At 41.2% G+C, this 13,634-nt stretch overlaps 1 protein-coding gene across 3 annotated transcripts in view; it reads right to left on the bottom strand.

Annotated features, from left to right (window-relative positions):
• The window catches only part of LOC140483265 (ras and Rab interactor 2-like), a 157,051-nt gene that overhangs the window by 62,465 nt on the left and 80,952 nt on the right, over window positions 1–13,634 (bottom strand). For 2 of the 3 annotated variants that reach the window (XM_072581406.1, XM_072581407.1), the window contains one exon: window positions 6,333–6,419. The exons of the other annotated variant lie outside the window; for it this stretch is intronic. In XM_072581406.1, coding sequence (XP_072437507.1) covers window positions 6,333–6,374 — 42 coding nt within the window. In that variant the 5' untranslated portion in view covers window positions 6,375–6,419. The remainder of the gene's footprint in view (window positions 1–6,332; window positions 6,420–13,634) is intronic. 3 annotated transcript variants of the gene reach the window in all.

The raw sequence follows: 13,634 nt of genomic DNA, 5'->3' as shown, positions 1-13,634 counted from the left end.
ACTAGGAGATCTTTGATTGGCCCAGGTTAACCCAATTAGGGAGCCCAGGCTGACAGACATAAACGGGAGATTCAAGACAATCTCCTCATTCTCGGGAAGGACTCGAAACTGGCTGGTCAGAGCACGTGTACTAGGCACATGTAAATAAAGGGTGACTTAGTGACAGGATACTGGCCATTGTGTAATTATTTCAGAGGCAACATGAGTGGGATGGATGCTGCCTCAACACCGACACCACCTAAACCAAGAGGAGGAAAATCTCCCTAGATGCTCTGGGCAGATGGTATCGTCCAGTACACGCTGCCTGTGACTGTGGCAGAGTCCGAGTAACCAGGCTTGGGGTGAAAACGTCACAGGATAGGCTAGCAGAGAAAGAGCAGGCCTACATCCAGGGATATTGGGGGGTGGGGGGGAGGTGGGTGGTTAGTGGGAGGAAGAGGACAAGGTTTGAGATGTAGCCATTGGAACAAGGGCCAGATGGATCTTATTGACTATGAGATCCTTGACTGGGGTTGTTAACCTGGGCCAATCAGGGACCCCTGGCTGAAAGATATAAACAGGAGATTTAGAGAGTCTCCTCACTCAAGGGACCAGCTCTGAGCTAATTTGTCAGAGCCAATGTACTGGGCACATGTAAATAAAGAGTGACTTGGTGATGGGATACACACCTCTGAAGTTATTTCCATAGTTCCCCAGGAAACCTTAGACAATTAAAAACTTAGTCCAACTCCTGGATTAATATGTATTAAACTAACCCTATGACTCAACAGACCCTCTCTCCCAAGTAGACTTCCCCTGAACCCTTATATCACTTGGACCCTGACAACCACTCCATCTCCCCCATCCCTACCAGAACAACATTTCCCTGGTACCCTGGCCCTACAGGTAGCTTACTAACTAATCCTTTTGCAGTAGCTGCATAGTTTAATGTCACAACACGGTGCACTGACTGTCAAAAAGACGACATGGTTCGATGTCACCTTGTTATCCTGCACTATGAGAGAAATATTTGGGTTCAGGTACAATCCTCATGCCTCAAGGAACCAGGATTGAAATTCCTGGCTACGAACATAGACATCAGCACTTGTGGGGAAATGAAATAGGAGCAGACTGGTAATCTGATTATTCCCGTCACTGCTTGCAAGACCTGGGCCATAAATACAGGATTCAATTCAGGAGAAAACTGCTTCTAAGCTTACAGTTACATTACTGAATATCTATCTCATAAAATCTACCAGGTATTGCTAGTCAGTCTACTCCAAGCGGACATCAACCAACAAAGCCAGTCACCATCTCTCTACCTCCAACACACTGTGCTCTTGATATCCATCCGAGAGCATCATAATGAGGTTGCTCCAGACACCTAAAAGCCTTTTCAGAACGGTTTCTAGCACAGAATAATAGTTCTTATTTGCCTACGTACCCCAATGTATTTGTATCCAATTAAATCGCATTTGCAACATTTCCGTTGATAAGGTATCACATAAATGCAATTTGTTTTGCTTTTTTATAATTGTTAACGGTACACAAAAAAAAATCAAAATAATTGATAGGTGGTGGGAATAATGGCGAATACTCCTGACTGTTTTGAGCAGTAAATCAGATTGCAAGTTCCAGCGTTGGCACCTGCACAGTTAAACACACAAATCTGTAATGTCTGGCATACTCCAGATCTCTAGAGTATAATAATTCTTGCTGATAAGACATACACTGAAATCCGTGCAATGTGAAAAATGGAATCTTTGTCCACAAAATCCACTCTAAAGACAGCAGAGTTGGTACAATCAGCAGAGAATTATTTTTTTTTTAAAAAGCAACAGCTTGTCATTAATTAGCACCTTTAAATGGTGAGAAAAAACATCTTAAGTGTGTTTCACATGTGCATTATGGAACAAAATTCAACTCTGAACCAAAGCCACCAGTCAATGAATATTGCAGGTAAGCAATTCATGCAATACTGAAGGTTCACAAATCACATTTTTCATAATTTAATTTGTGATACATATATTAAAACAATGTTCAGCTTTTTTTGAAATAAGACTTTCTATTTTCTTTAACTGGTTCTCTTAACCTCATCTGTTTCTTTTCTCCCCAATATTTATTTTACTTTTCGCGCACAATTCCAATCCAATTTATACTTCCCGCTTTCTGTTTTCAAGATTAAACACAGCACGTGGATTTTTCCAGATATTTCCAGCATGAAAAATGTTTTCGCTGTAGACAAGATGTGGTTCCTGATCCTCAGATGCTGCCTGAACTGCTGTGCTTTTCCAGCACCACTCTAATCTAGACTCTGGGGTCCAGCATCTGCAGTCATTGTTTTTACCTTTTCTATAACAATGTCTATAACAGAAGAAACCATCTTAGCCAAGGAACTGAACTGTTTTCTAGGAACAGTTGCTGGAAAGTTGTGTAAGCATCTGATTTATAGGTAAATTGCCTGCTGCAGATCATTAAAGATGATACATGGTACTTAAGTTGGTAGCACTTCAATAACACACTCTGCAGAGGTGAGTTTATGCCTGAAACATCAACATTAAATCCTTGGATGCAGCCTGACCTGCTGTGCGTTTCCAGTGCCACACTTTCAACTCTGCAAAGTTGGTACAAGCACTACTGGCTCAGAGCTAAGCAAGTCACAGTTTAAAATGTGATGTTTGCAACCCTGAGGAAGGATTCAGCTTTCACTGTTTGCCAGGAGGTTTGAAGTAAATTCTTAAAGGTGTTGGGAGATATTTTGGAACATTTTGACAACATTCCATCAACAGATATTCTGAAAATTCTCTGAGGGCATCATCTTACAAGACACATTATAGAAGACACCAGGAGAAATGGTGACCTTGGTCATGGGTCAGGGGGTCTGGAATGGGAGGAGGACATGGAGCCAGGCAGAGTGGGAGCAACAGTTGCAGGAATGACTCCCTTAGAGGGCACCATACAGGAATCAGATGCCAGGTGAGAGCAAGTTTCTGATCAAAACACACAAATATTTGTGGGCAGAGGAAAGGACAGTGTTTACTAGTTCCATCCAGCACTAAATGCCTCTGAACCAGGTGAATCCCAATGTCCCAGTGAAATGTCACCCTGCAACTATTCAGAGACTTCCAACCTCTTGGTGTGACAGAACTTGGAAAGATACTTGGGGAGCGAATCAGATAACCACCAGTAACCTCTTGCACTGAATGATTAACAAAAAGTATTTTTAATATAAACTCTAACAACATTAAATTAAAACACACAGAACCGGATGAGAGTAAAATTACTTTATTCGGTCTGAGTCACATAAGAACAGCAAATGATAAATCTGCCCTTTTCCTTCTGAGATTCATAATCACTTGGGAAATTTTAAGAGCGAGGTTTCATGTTGAAAAGATGACAATTCCATATAAACCTATGGAGACAGATCCTTGATGGCTGCAGGACAGGTAGCTGAGATGGTTAAGGAGGCACCTGGGATACTTCGCTTGATTAGGCAAGGCACTGAATACAACAGTAAGGAGGTTGTGATGGAGCTGGATATAGTGTTAGTTAGCCCACACCTGGAGTACTGTCTGCAGTTCTGTTGTTAGACCATAGGAAAGGCAGTGACTGGACAAGGGAGGGTGCAGAGGAGATTCACCAGGGTGTTGACTTGCCTGGAGCGATTCAACTATGAAAAGAGACTAAATAGGCTGGCTCAAATATAGAGATTGCTGGAGAAACTCAGTCATTCTGACAGCAACTTTGGAGAGAGAGAGAAAAACAGAGCTACTGGTGCGAGTCCAGTATGATTTCTTCAGAATGGGATAGGCTGAGGTCGTTGCCCTTAGAGCAGAGTAGTATGACAGGGGAAGCTGTTGCAGGTGTAACAAAGTTCTGAAGGGCATTGACAGGATAGAAAGGGAAAATCTATCCTTCTAATATAGAGGGCTCAACAACCAGGTATACAGTTTCAAGGCAAGGAGCAGGGGTTCAGAGGAATTTTGAGAAAGGATTGTTTTTCCAGATGGTTATGGGTATCTGGAACTCTCTACCTAAAAAAAGGGCAGGGGAGGCTTAAAAACCTCAACACATTGAAGAACTATACTGTATACAGTAACACTTGAAATGTCACAGCACACCAGGCTCTGGGCCACATTCAGGGAAATGGGGATTAGAATAGATGGATGTTTGACGACTAGTACAGACATGATGGGCCAAAGGGCTTCCTTCTGTGTTGCAAAATCTCTGATTCTCTCTGACACTATGAGATAACTTTACTTAAAAAAAACGAGAGATATGTCAAATACAGGTCATTATTTTTAAACCTCGAGTCTCCTGTAAATAGAAAAAACTACTCAGCAAGCCTGGCTTCTGGGACACTGCCCAGACTATAAACAGTACTCCTACAATCATTAAAGTAGCAACATGTTGTCCCACTGTAAGGAGATAAAGACAGATGTTCCAATTTGCATCGGCTAGACTTCCCACAGACTTCCTAAAACACTAAACTTCAGTAACCACAGAATGACATTCCACAGAATTTAGATACTGAAAATGTGCTCTTATGCTGCATCAGCACTCTATTATCTTTGTTTATGTTCTATACAACAGAACAGATTTACCAAATACAATTTGCACTATGTGCTGCTTTTTAAACAAAAATCAGCGACAGCCCACACCAGGATCTCAAGCTTCTTTACCAGAACGTCTTATATATAGCATCATACATGACCTCAGGATGTACTGCAGTATGTGCGTCAATGAAATGTCTGACTTCCCTAAGCAAATCCGGAGATGCTACATGTCCAGCACTTTAACTCTCAGAATGATAAACTCATTTGAAATGCAGGAGAACAACGTTCTTGTGTTGGTCACATTGAAGTTCTATCCCTTTCACCTCATTCAAAGTTAAATTTGACAAGGCAAGATTGACCTGCACCTTACCTCCATCCAACCACAATCCTTAATTCATTATCTAACAGAAATCTGCCAGTTTTTCCAAGCGACCCAGCCAGAGGGGATACGGCTACAGAGAATTCCAGATTTCTGCTATCCTTTGTGAACAGAAGTGCTTCCCGACATCAACGCTGAGTGACCAAGCTCTAATTTTAACTTTATGCCCTTTATTCTGGACTTTCCCACCACAGGAAATAGCTTCTCCCCGTCTTTGATTCCACCCCTTTAATCATCTGAAACATCCCTTAAATCTTCTATATTGAAAAGGATATAACCCAGTCATGTAAGCTGCCCTTATAAGTTAACCATTCCATAATTCTGATGACTATGCGTTACACCACCTCTAAGGCCAATGAGACAGTGTCTAGAAATAAATGCAATATTATGGGGGCTAATCATAGATCTGTACAACTGTAAAGTATCTTCAATCCCTTTGGATTGCAGCTTCTTGAGATAAAAGCCAAATCTTCCATTGGCCTTTTTATTTGTAGAACACTCCACTAACTGCAGTAATTTCTGTACTTCAGGGTCCCAAAGTGCTTCAACTCATTCGCAGTCCTAGCTTCTCACCATTTACAAAATGATCCGCTCCCTCTTCCTCAGGGGTTTCCCCCACAACAAAGTCTGTCTGTCACCGTGTCTCTCACTGAACTTAATCAATCGCTGTGCATTTCCAAATTCATTATCTCATCCATGCTATTTGCTGTGCTGCCCGTGTCGGTCTCTTCATCCAAGGCAATTCTAAATGCTGTGAAAAGCTGTGGAGCTCATCCCAATCCCTAGTCACTAGGCACATCCTGCTAATTTGAGGAAGCACCAATTCCCTATCCATGTCAATAGGCGACCGCAAAGCTGCAAGTTCTCATTTTGGTTAAGTTACGTATAGAGCCTTGTAAAATATATTCTGTCAGTTTGCATGATTAACATCCTTCTGTACTAAATTGGTTTCTTCCTCGAAAAATAAAATCACACTAGCTTTATAGTTGCTGACCTTTTACAAATTCATGCTGGCTTACCAGATCAGCTCATATTTGTATGCCAAGTCACTGTCATTAACAGCAGGTTACTTGAAACAAGACATCGAGATAGCTATAACAGGAGGCTGCTTGTTAATTGTTCAAATTTTTCTTATCCCAGCAACTTTTACATCGGAGTTTTTGACTGCCTCGACCGAGCTGTCCATAGGAAAAAGGAAACATACCCAGGGCGGGATCATTTCCTCATCTCTCAAGCATGTTTCCTGGCAAAGGACTAAAAAATACTATTGAAGAGAAGTGTCTGAGTTCACCCATCCAAATAAAAAGGGGAGGGTTCAGAGTGGAGACAAGGGGTGCGGTAAAGAAAGAGAATGAGCTTAAAGCAACTAAATAAAAACATTGCCTTTATGAAAGGTTGCCCCCTCAAAATTGCAATACCTTAAAAAAACTCCCTCGTTGCAGCTCAACTGGGCCTGACATTCTCAGCAGATATTTGGGATGGCTTCAGAGTTCAGCCAGACAGACCTAAAACCAAAAAAACATTTAATGGTTATTCCATGTGAAAGGAAATTCTGATGCTCACATACGAAAAAAAAAGAAACCCACTAGGAACCGATATTTTGCCAAAATCTATGACAGCAACAACACCTTCTTATTAATTCCATATCGGCAAAGTGATCCCAAAACAGAGTTGATCACGCAACACCGTAGTTCAGAAATACTTTATCTTCAAACATCGTCTTCACTTTCAACAAATAGAAGCAGTATAAAACTCATTAAAAAGACTCAATTGTGCTGTAACTTAAGTCCTCCATGTGCACATTATGAGACTCAAGGTAATTTGAGGTCAAGAGAGACAAGCAGCTGCTAGCGTTTAATTTTTGATTTGGAATACAAGCTTGTTAATTCTCTTTTCTTTCCAGTAGAGTCATACAGATGTACAGCATGGAAACAGACCCTTTGGTCCAACCCGTCCATGCCAACCAGATATCCCAACCCAATCTAGTCCCATCTGCCTGCGCCTGGCCCATATCCCTCCAAACCCTTCCTATTCATATATCCATCCAAATGCCTCTTAAATGTTGCAATTGTACCAGCCTCCACCACTTCCTCTGGCAGCTCATTCCATACCCGTACCACCCTTTGTGTGAAAAAGTTGCCCCTTAGGTCTCTTTTATATCTTTCCCCTCTCACCCTAAACCTATGCCCTCTAGTTCTGCACTCCTCGACCCCAGGGAAAAGACTTTGCCTATTCACTCTATCCATGCCCCTCATAATTTTGTAAGCCTCTATAAGCCTATATATAAGCCTCAGCCTCACAGCTTCAGCCTGTTCAGCCTCTCCCTGTAGCTCAAATCCTCCAACCCTGACAACATCCTTCTAAATCTTTTCTGAATCCTTTCAAGTTTCACAACATCTTTCCGATAGGAAGGAGACCAGAATTGCACGCAATATTCCAACAGTGGCCTAACCAATGTTCTGTACAGCTGCAACATGATCTCCCAACTCCTGTACTCAATACTCAATTAACATATACCCCTCCTTTTTTTTTTGCTCGAGCACAGAATCATGATGGTGCAAAAGCAAAGGAAGATGTCTTTAAGTTGCTAGCTGTTCTAACAAACTACAAACTGTTCAGCTGCAAATTGAACTTTACAACCCATTTGCCAGCTTTGAAAACCAAGCAACTTATTTGTAAGGGAAGCCATGTCCAAAAGTTTCTAATGGAGGTTGTTGTTTCAATAAGGTAACATCTTGAGAAAAAAAAAATGCACTGGAAGCTGCAAGTCGCTAAACCTTAATTTGCCACAAATTGAAGAATAGACGGACCACTATCTTCCACATGCAGCTTTTTTTTTCCAAAAGTGAGTCAGAGATATTTTCAGTTTACCATAAGCCCTTAATATGTAGGATCAATTATCGGCCATTCAGCTCATTGAATCTGCTCCACCATTCAATGAGATTATAGCTGATCTGATAAATGCAAGCTCCACTTTCCTGCCTTTTCACCACAATCTTTGATTCCCTTACTGATTAAACACCTGTTGATCTCAGCTTTGAATAACATAAATGACCCAGCCCCTCTACACTTCTGCAGTAAAGAATTTGATAGATTCACAACTAGAGGGCATAGCTTTAGGGTGAGAGGGGAAAGATACAAGAGAGACCTAAGGGGCAACTTTTTCACACAGAGGGTGGTATGTGTATGGAATGAACTGCCAGAGGAAGTGATGGAAGCTGATACAATTGCAACATTTAAAAGGTATTTGGATGGTTATATGAATAGGAAGGGTTTGGAGGGATATGGGCCGGGCGCTGGCAGGTGGGACTAGATTGGGTTGAGATAGCTGATCGGCATGGACGGGTTGGACCGAAGGGTCTGTTTCCGTGCTTTACATCTCTATGACTCTGAGAGAAGAAATCCCTCCTCATTTCTGTCCCATTGATGTCTTTAATTTACAAGAGTCCTGCTTTCAGAGGTGAGAAAATATAACTGTACTTTGAAATAACAAAGGCATTTCCACATATCAAAGAGAAGTCCATTCACCATCTGGAAAAGACACAGCTTGAAATGCTCTCTGCAGTTCCCAGTATGCTGTCCAAGAGCATTTTTCATTTACAACTGACCACTGACGTGATTTGTGGTTTTCTATATGGTATCCTATGCAACATATAGTAAAAGGAATTGGGTTTATATGGATATAGATATCTGAAAGTTTATTAATACCTAACAATGTTGATTGGCATGACACCTCAGACTTATACATCTAACTTTGGTTATGAACTTGCTTAAATTAATATTAAATTCTACAGATAGTTGATTGGCTAATTGCTAACTGAATGAATAAAGACCCCTTAAACTACAGCATATTATGATGCCATCTAGCTTTCTTAAAGCTATAGTGCATTTCTGAAATGTGTGCAATAATATATCAGTCCCTCGATACCAAGGACATCTTGCTTCCACTCTGATTTGATGGGTGAGATGGCTCAGAAGTCCAATGCATTATCTTCAGATGCGGTTACGCATGGCATAGGTCCTGTTTGAAGGAGCAGGAAGATCAAGGAACTTGGAGATTTGTGACCCCTTTTCATTGCCTCAAATTCACCTCTGGATGATCGTGATCTGGTGTGCTTAGTGCCTTCCTGAATTAACATTCTCCGTTTTGGTCAATCACAAATCAGGGACTCTCTCAAGCTGACGAAGACATATGATCACTTCAAGGATGCGTTGAGGACATATCAAAGTCATTTCTGCTGTCCCCGGGGAACAGTTGAGCTGGGGCAGGGACCTCATCAAAGCAGTCAGTACTCATCAGAGACAACACACTTGTGAATTTTTTATCTAGGACTCTGTCTTCAACTTGATATCCCTCAACTCTATTACCCAGATCAATTTCACAATTAAGCCTCCAAGTCTGCAAAGTTGAAAAAGCCATTTGACAGTTATTCAAAAAAGAAACCAAGCTCTCTGGAGCAGGTAGAATCCCTGCTGGAATCTGAAAAATGGCAAAGATACACTCCTGACACAGCTGCACAACTTCATAGCCCTCACCCAGGAAAAGGAGTGTCAGTGGGAGGTGTTGCTGATATTGTGATCACATCTTAAGAAGGGAGATAAATCTGATCACTGTTACTTCAGAAAAATCCCTGTTGTTTGCCAGAGGGAAGAGCTTTGCAAGGAAACATCCACATTGACTCCGCCCAGTAGCTGCAGAGTGCCTTCAAAAGTTGCAGTGCGAATTTGCTCAATGAGACACACCCACAGACATGAGCTTTTCTGTGTAGTTAATTCAAGAAAACTGTAAAGAATGGTACCAATGCCAGTATATGACATATAACAACCTCAGAAAAGCCTCCAATTCTGTAGCACTACATTTTATATCACCATGCCCAGTATCTGTTCCAGATAAGCTCCAAGAGTATCTCACTTTGATGTATTGTGCATCACATAGCCTCTCCAAAACAATTTCATGATCCATTTCTGCTACTGCAGAAGCGTCAGACACTGGCTGCCATTACATTAATAACTATGTCGCTCCTCTGCATATCTGCAGCTTGCACTAACATGCAGACTGGAAACATTTGCCACAGTCAGAAGAGGAATCAGACAGTGGATTTGCCACTGATTTAGATTAGCTCATACTGACATATCTCTGCAAAGTATCATTCCAAGTACTCTTTCCAAGTATTGTTCCTACATTCAGTAAGCTCAAACTGTCATCCAGCATCTCACACAATCAGTTATTTTTTATATGAAGTGACAGGACTGTAGTTAAGGACTCAGGATTACAAAAAAAACAAGTTAAATACGTATGGAATTTTACAAAACTTGAATTGCCAATCATGGGTGTTTAAACAAATACCCCCAATTAATATATTCTATCAATCTTTGCATATACAAAGATAAAAATCAGTGCTTACAGACATATGGCAATTCTTTTATGTTTTTTCCGTACATAATCACACAGCTCCTACAAAAAGGAATCACTGGCTCAGTGGGCTGTTTTGGCCTCATTGATTTGCTGTCAGTGCAGAAACGGACTGTCCTGAGAACTTGGCTGAAGCAGCTACCCTGCTGATACGCGCAGAAATCTCGGCACTGCAGAAAGGTGTGACAGTTTTTAACATTTGGTCACTCACTTGGTTTACAGCAACTGGCTTTCCTGAATGTTGTTTCGGCAGCACATGCAACAAGTTGATTACGGATGTCAGGCTATGACAAAACACTGGAGAAATGTGGGCTTTCACACTGGGAAATGTGATACCTGGGAAGTGATCTCGTTGACTGGTGGAGTAGACTCAACAGATCGAATAGTCATCTTCTGCTGCTTTGTTCTTATGGTGGCTTCAGGGAGGTGTGAGATACACAGGAAACGTCATGGGATATGTTATTCTGGAATACCCCTTTAAAATAATTAGTGGGAGTAGAACAAAGGGTAATAGGTTGAATCTTCAGGTATACCGCCATAAGATATAGGTACAGAAATAGACCATGTGGCCCAGTGAGATCACACCACCATTAAATGAGATCATGGCTGATCTGATAATTCTCAACTGCAATTTCCTGTCTAATCCTTGTAATCTTTGATTCCCTTCCTTATTAAAAATCTGTCTATGTCAGCATTGAACATACCTAACAGGCTTTATGTCTAGATAAATTCATGATGGATGATCTAAATTGGGATAAATGGCCTTCCTCATCCATTGCAAAATGGTATGATTATATACTTATGCTGTGACCATGTCTTTACAATACTGAACAATGATTTTGCAAGATAATGTACTAACTAAATAATGACACTAGAACCATGAGGCAAAGATGATAAACATTACATCCCTTGGGGTTAACTAATTACTCCACAGATTTTTGGCAAAAGACCTTTGTTTACATCATACACATGGTAGGAAAAACATTTAATTTGCAAAACATTTAGGTCAGAGATCTTTACTAATAATGACGGTGATTGATACTGGAATATATAAACAGATATATCACAGCTGTTATGGCTCAGTAGGAATTTTACATTCCGCTAGTAATTCCATCAGTGATAGAAATAACTTGGAATTTTTAAACTTACAAAGTTTCCCAAGTAGTTTGAAACTTGGTCTGTGCTAGGAAGTAAGTTTGACATCTGTCCTTTAAACTTAATTTTAGGCAAGTTCAGATTTGGAACAAAATAAATTGCCCAATTAAGTTATTTAAAGTACACGTAGTTCTTGCCAAGAGTTGGAGAGAAGAAATAAGGGGCTATATCAAGAGCAGACCAAACAGGCAAGCAACCCTGTGGAACAACCACCAGCAACATTCCTGCCATTTTATCGCCCCATATGCCAACAGTCAAGCAAACAAAGTAACAATTATGTATGAAACACAGATTTTCCTTCATAGAACTCTGCAATATCATCTCAATGGAGCTAAAACTTGGATGCCTTTGCTGAACTCCATCCAACTCCTTTTTTCTCATTAAGTGAGCAGTTAGGGTAGTCATGCTACCTGATATACCAAACCAAATGGAGACCAAGACTTAGAAATTAGACCTTGCTGTGCCTGTGTTATAGGTATAAAGCGTACATTTAAGGCTCCAATTTCTTGAGCATCAGGTACTCATTTTACACTGAACGTACACCACCCACACTCTTGGGCGTTTTGTAGGGCAGCCATGGCACATGCCTTAAGCATGCTTCATGGTTCGTAATGCAAGTGGGTGTCCTAAGTGCATGTCAATGGAATCCCTGTGCTGTGTGTTAAAGTCACCCCATTATTTCCCTTTCCGTTCACCTGCCAATGTTTGTTCATGGAGATGTGGGATCATTGTTTAGGCCACCATTTATTTTCCATCATAACTGTTCAGATATCAACAATGAATTAACCACATTGTTACGACTCCAGCATCACGTGTAGACCAGGTAAGGATTGCGGATTTCATTCCCTAAACGACATCAGTGAAGCAATTGGGTTTTTACAAAGATCAACAGTGGCTACATGATCATCATTAGGCTAGCACTTTATTCCAGATTTTTATTGATGTAAAATTTCACCACCTGCCACAGTGGGATTTGAACCCATGTTACAGAATGCTAGCCAGGGTTTCTGAATTACTGGTCCAGTGGCATTACCAGTACAACCACCATCTCCAATTCTTGGGAGTGGAAGATTCTTTTCACTGTATCAATAAATTTGCTTCAAAACTGCTTTTTACATCCAAGATTCCTAGGTCTTTGTAATTGGTGTGTGCACTAGAACTGATAGCATCTTGAAAACTGCCTCCCTGTGGGCAGGTTCAGGCTGCGGTTCTGTCTGGAGTACATGGCCCTTCTGGGGGGACAGCTACCTTCTCCAAAAGCTCGGGGATCCACTGTGGATCCAGCCAGGGCTTGTTCATGACGTGGATCATGGACCCAGCTTGAATCCTGTGGAAACCCAGCTTTCACCTTCTGCCCGTGGCAGTTCTAATCTGGTCTCGGATTTGCAATCTCAAACACAGCTCATGCTGGATATGGTGTTTCTCTGTACATGTCACACGCAGACCCTAGATCAGAATTAGTGGCGATACTTCCTTCTGGTTGAAAAGTCTACTGAGACCCATGGCATAGCTCCTCGGTGTTCCCTCTTCAAATCCCATGTGGAATCAGGATGATCAGAGCCCTTCAGGAGAGGAGGGATTTAAGCAACAGCCATAAGACATCCAAATGCATCAGATAAAGTGACTCATATTGAAAACTGTGTGGCTGCAAGACACATCAGAAATTCAAAATCCTAAAATAAATGATAGAAGTGAAATTAAACAGACAAGTCCTTGTAGGATTCAATGTAGCTAGCATATTTACAGCAGGTTACTTTCTGAATGACCCACTGGACAATTCAAAACATAGAAGTGGGTCATAGCTGGGCATGTTTCCAATATTGGTTTATTGAAGTTCAAAATGCTTGTGCTCAGATCAAGTTATTGCCAATCTAGCTGGTATAAGAGTCTCACCAACTTTATGCTCAGCGATTTTCAGAGAAACACATGACAAGAATTTGACAGTTTCCCACAGGAACATCCGGATACAAATGGGCGATGGTTTTCCTAATTTCAACATTTCACTGCATGTCAACAGGAAATGGAACCAAATGGCTGGCCAGGACATTGAAAAACTGGGCTTGTGCCCATTAAGACACCAAGAACAAATACCCATCAAAGGGCTGGACTAAATCGACACACTCTGTACATTCCAACCTAAACAGTTTTGGAT

This window comes from Chiloscyllium punctatum, chromosome 11, assembly GCF_047496795.1.
Source record: "Chiloscyllium punctatum isolate Juve2018m chromosome 11, sChiPun1.3, whole genome shotgun sequence".
NCBI classification, from domain to species: Eukaryota; Metazoa; Chordata; class Chondrichthyes; order Orectolobiformes; family Hemiscylliidae; genus Chiloscyllium; species Chiloscyllium punctatum.
Note: the sequence above shows the minus strand (reverse complement) of the source record. Positions and strands in the feature narration are given on the sequence as shown.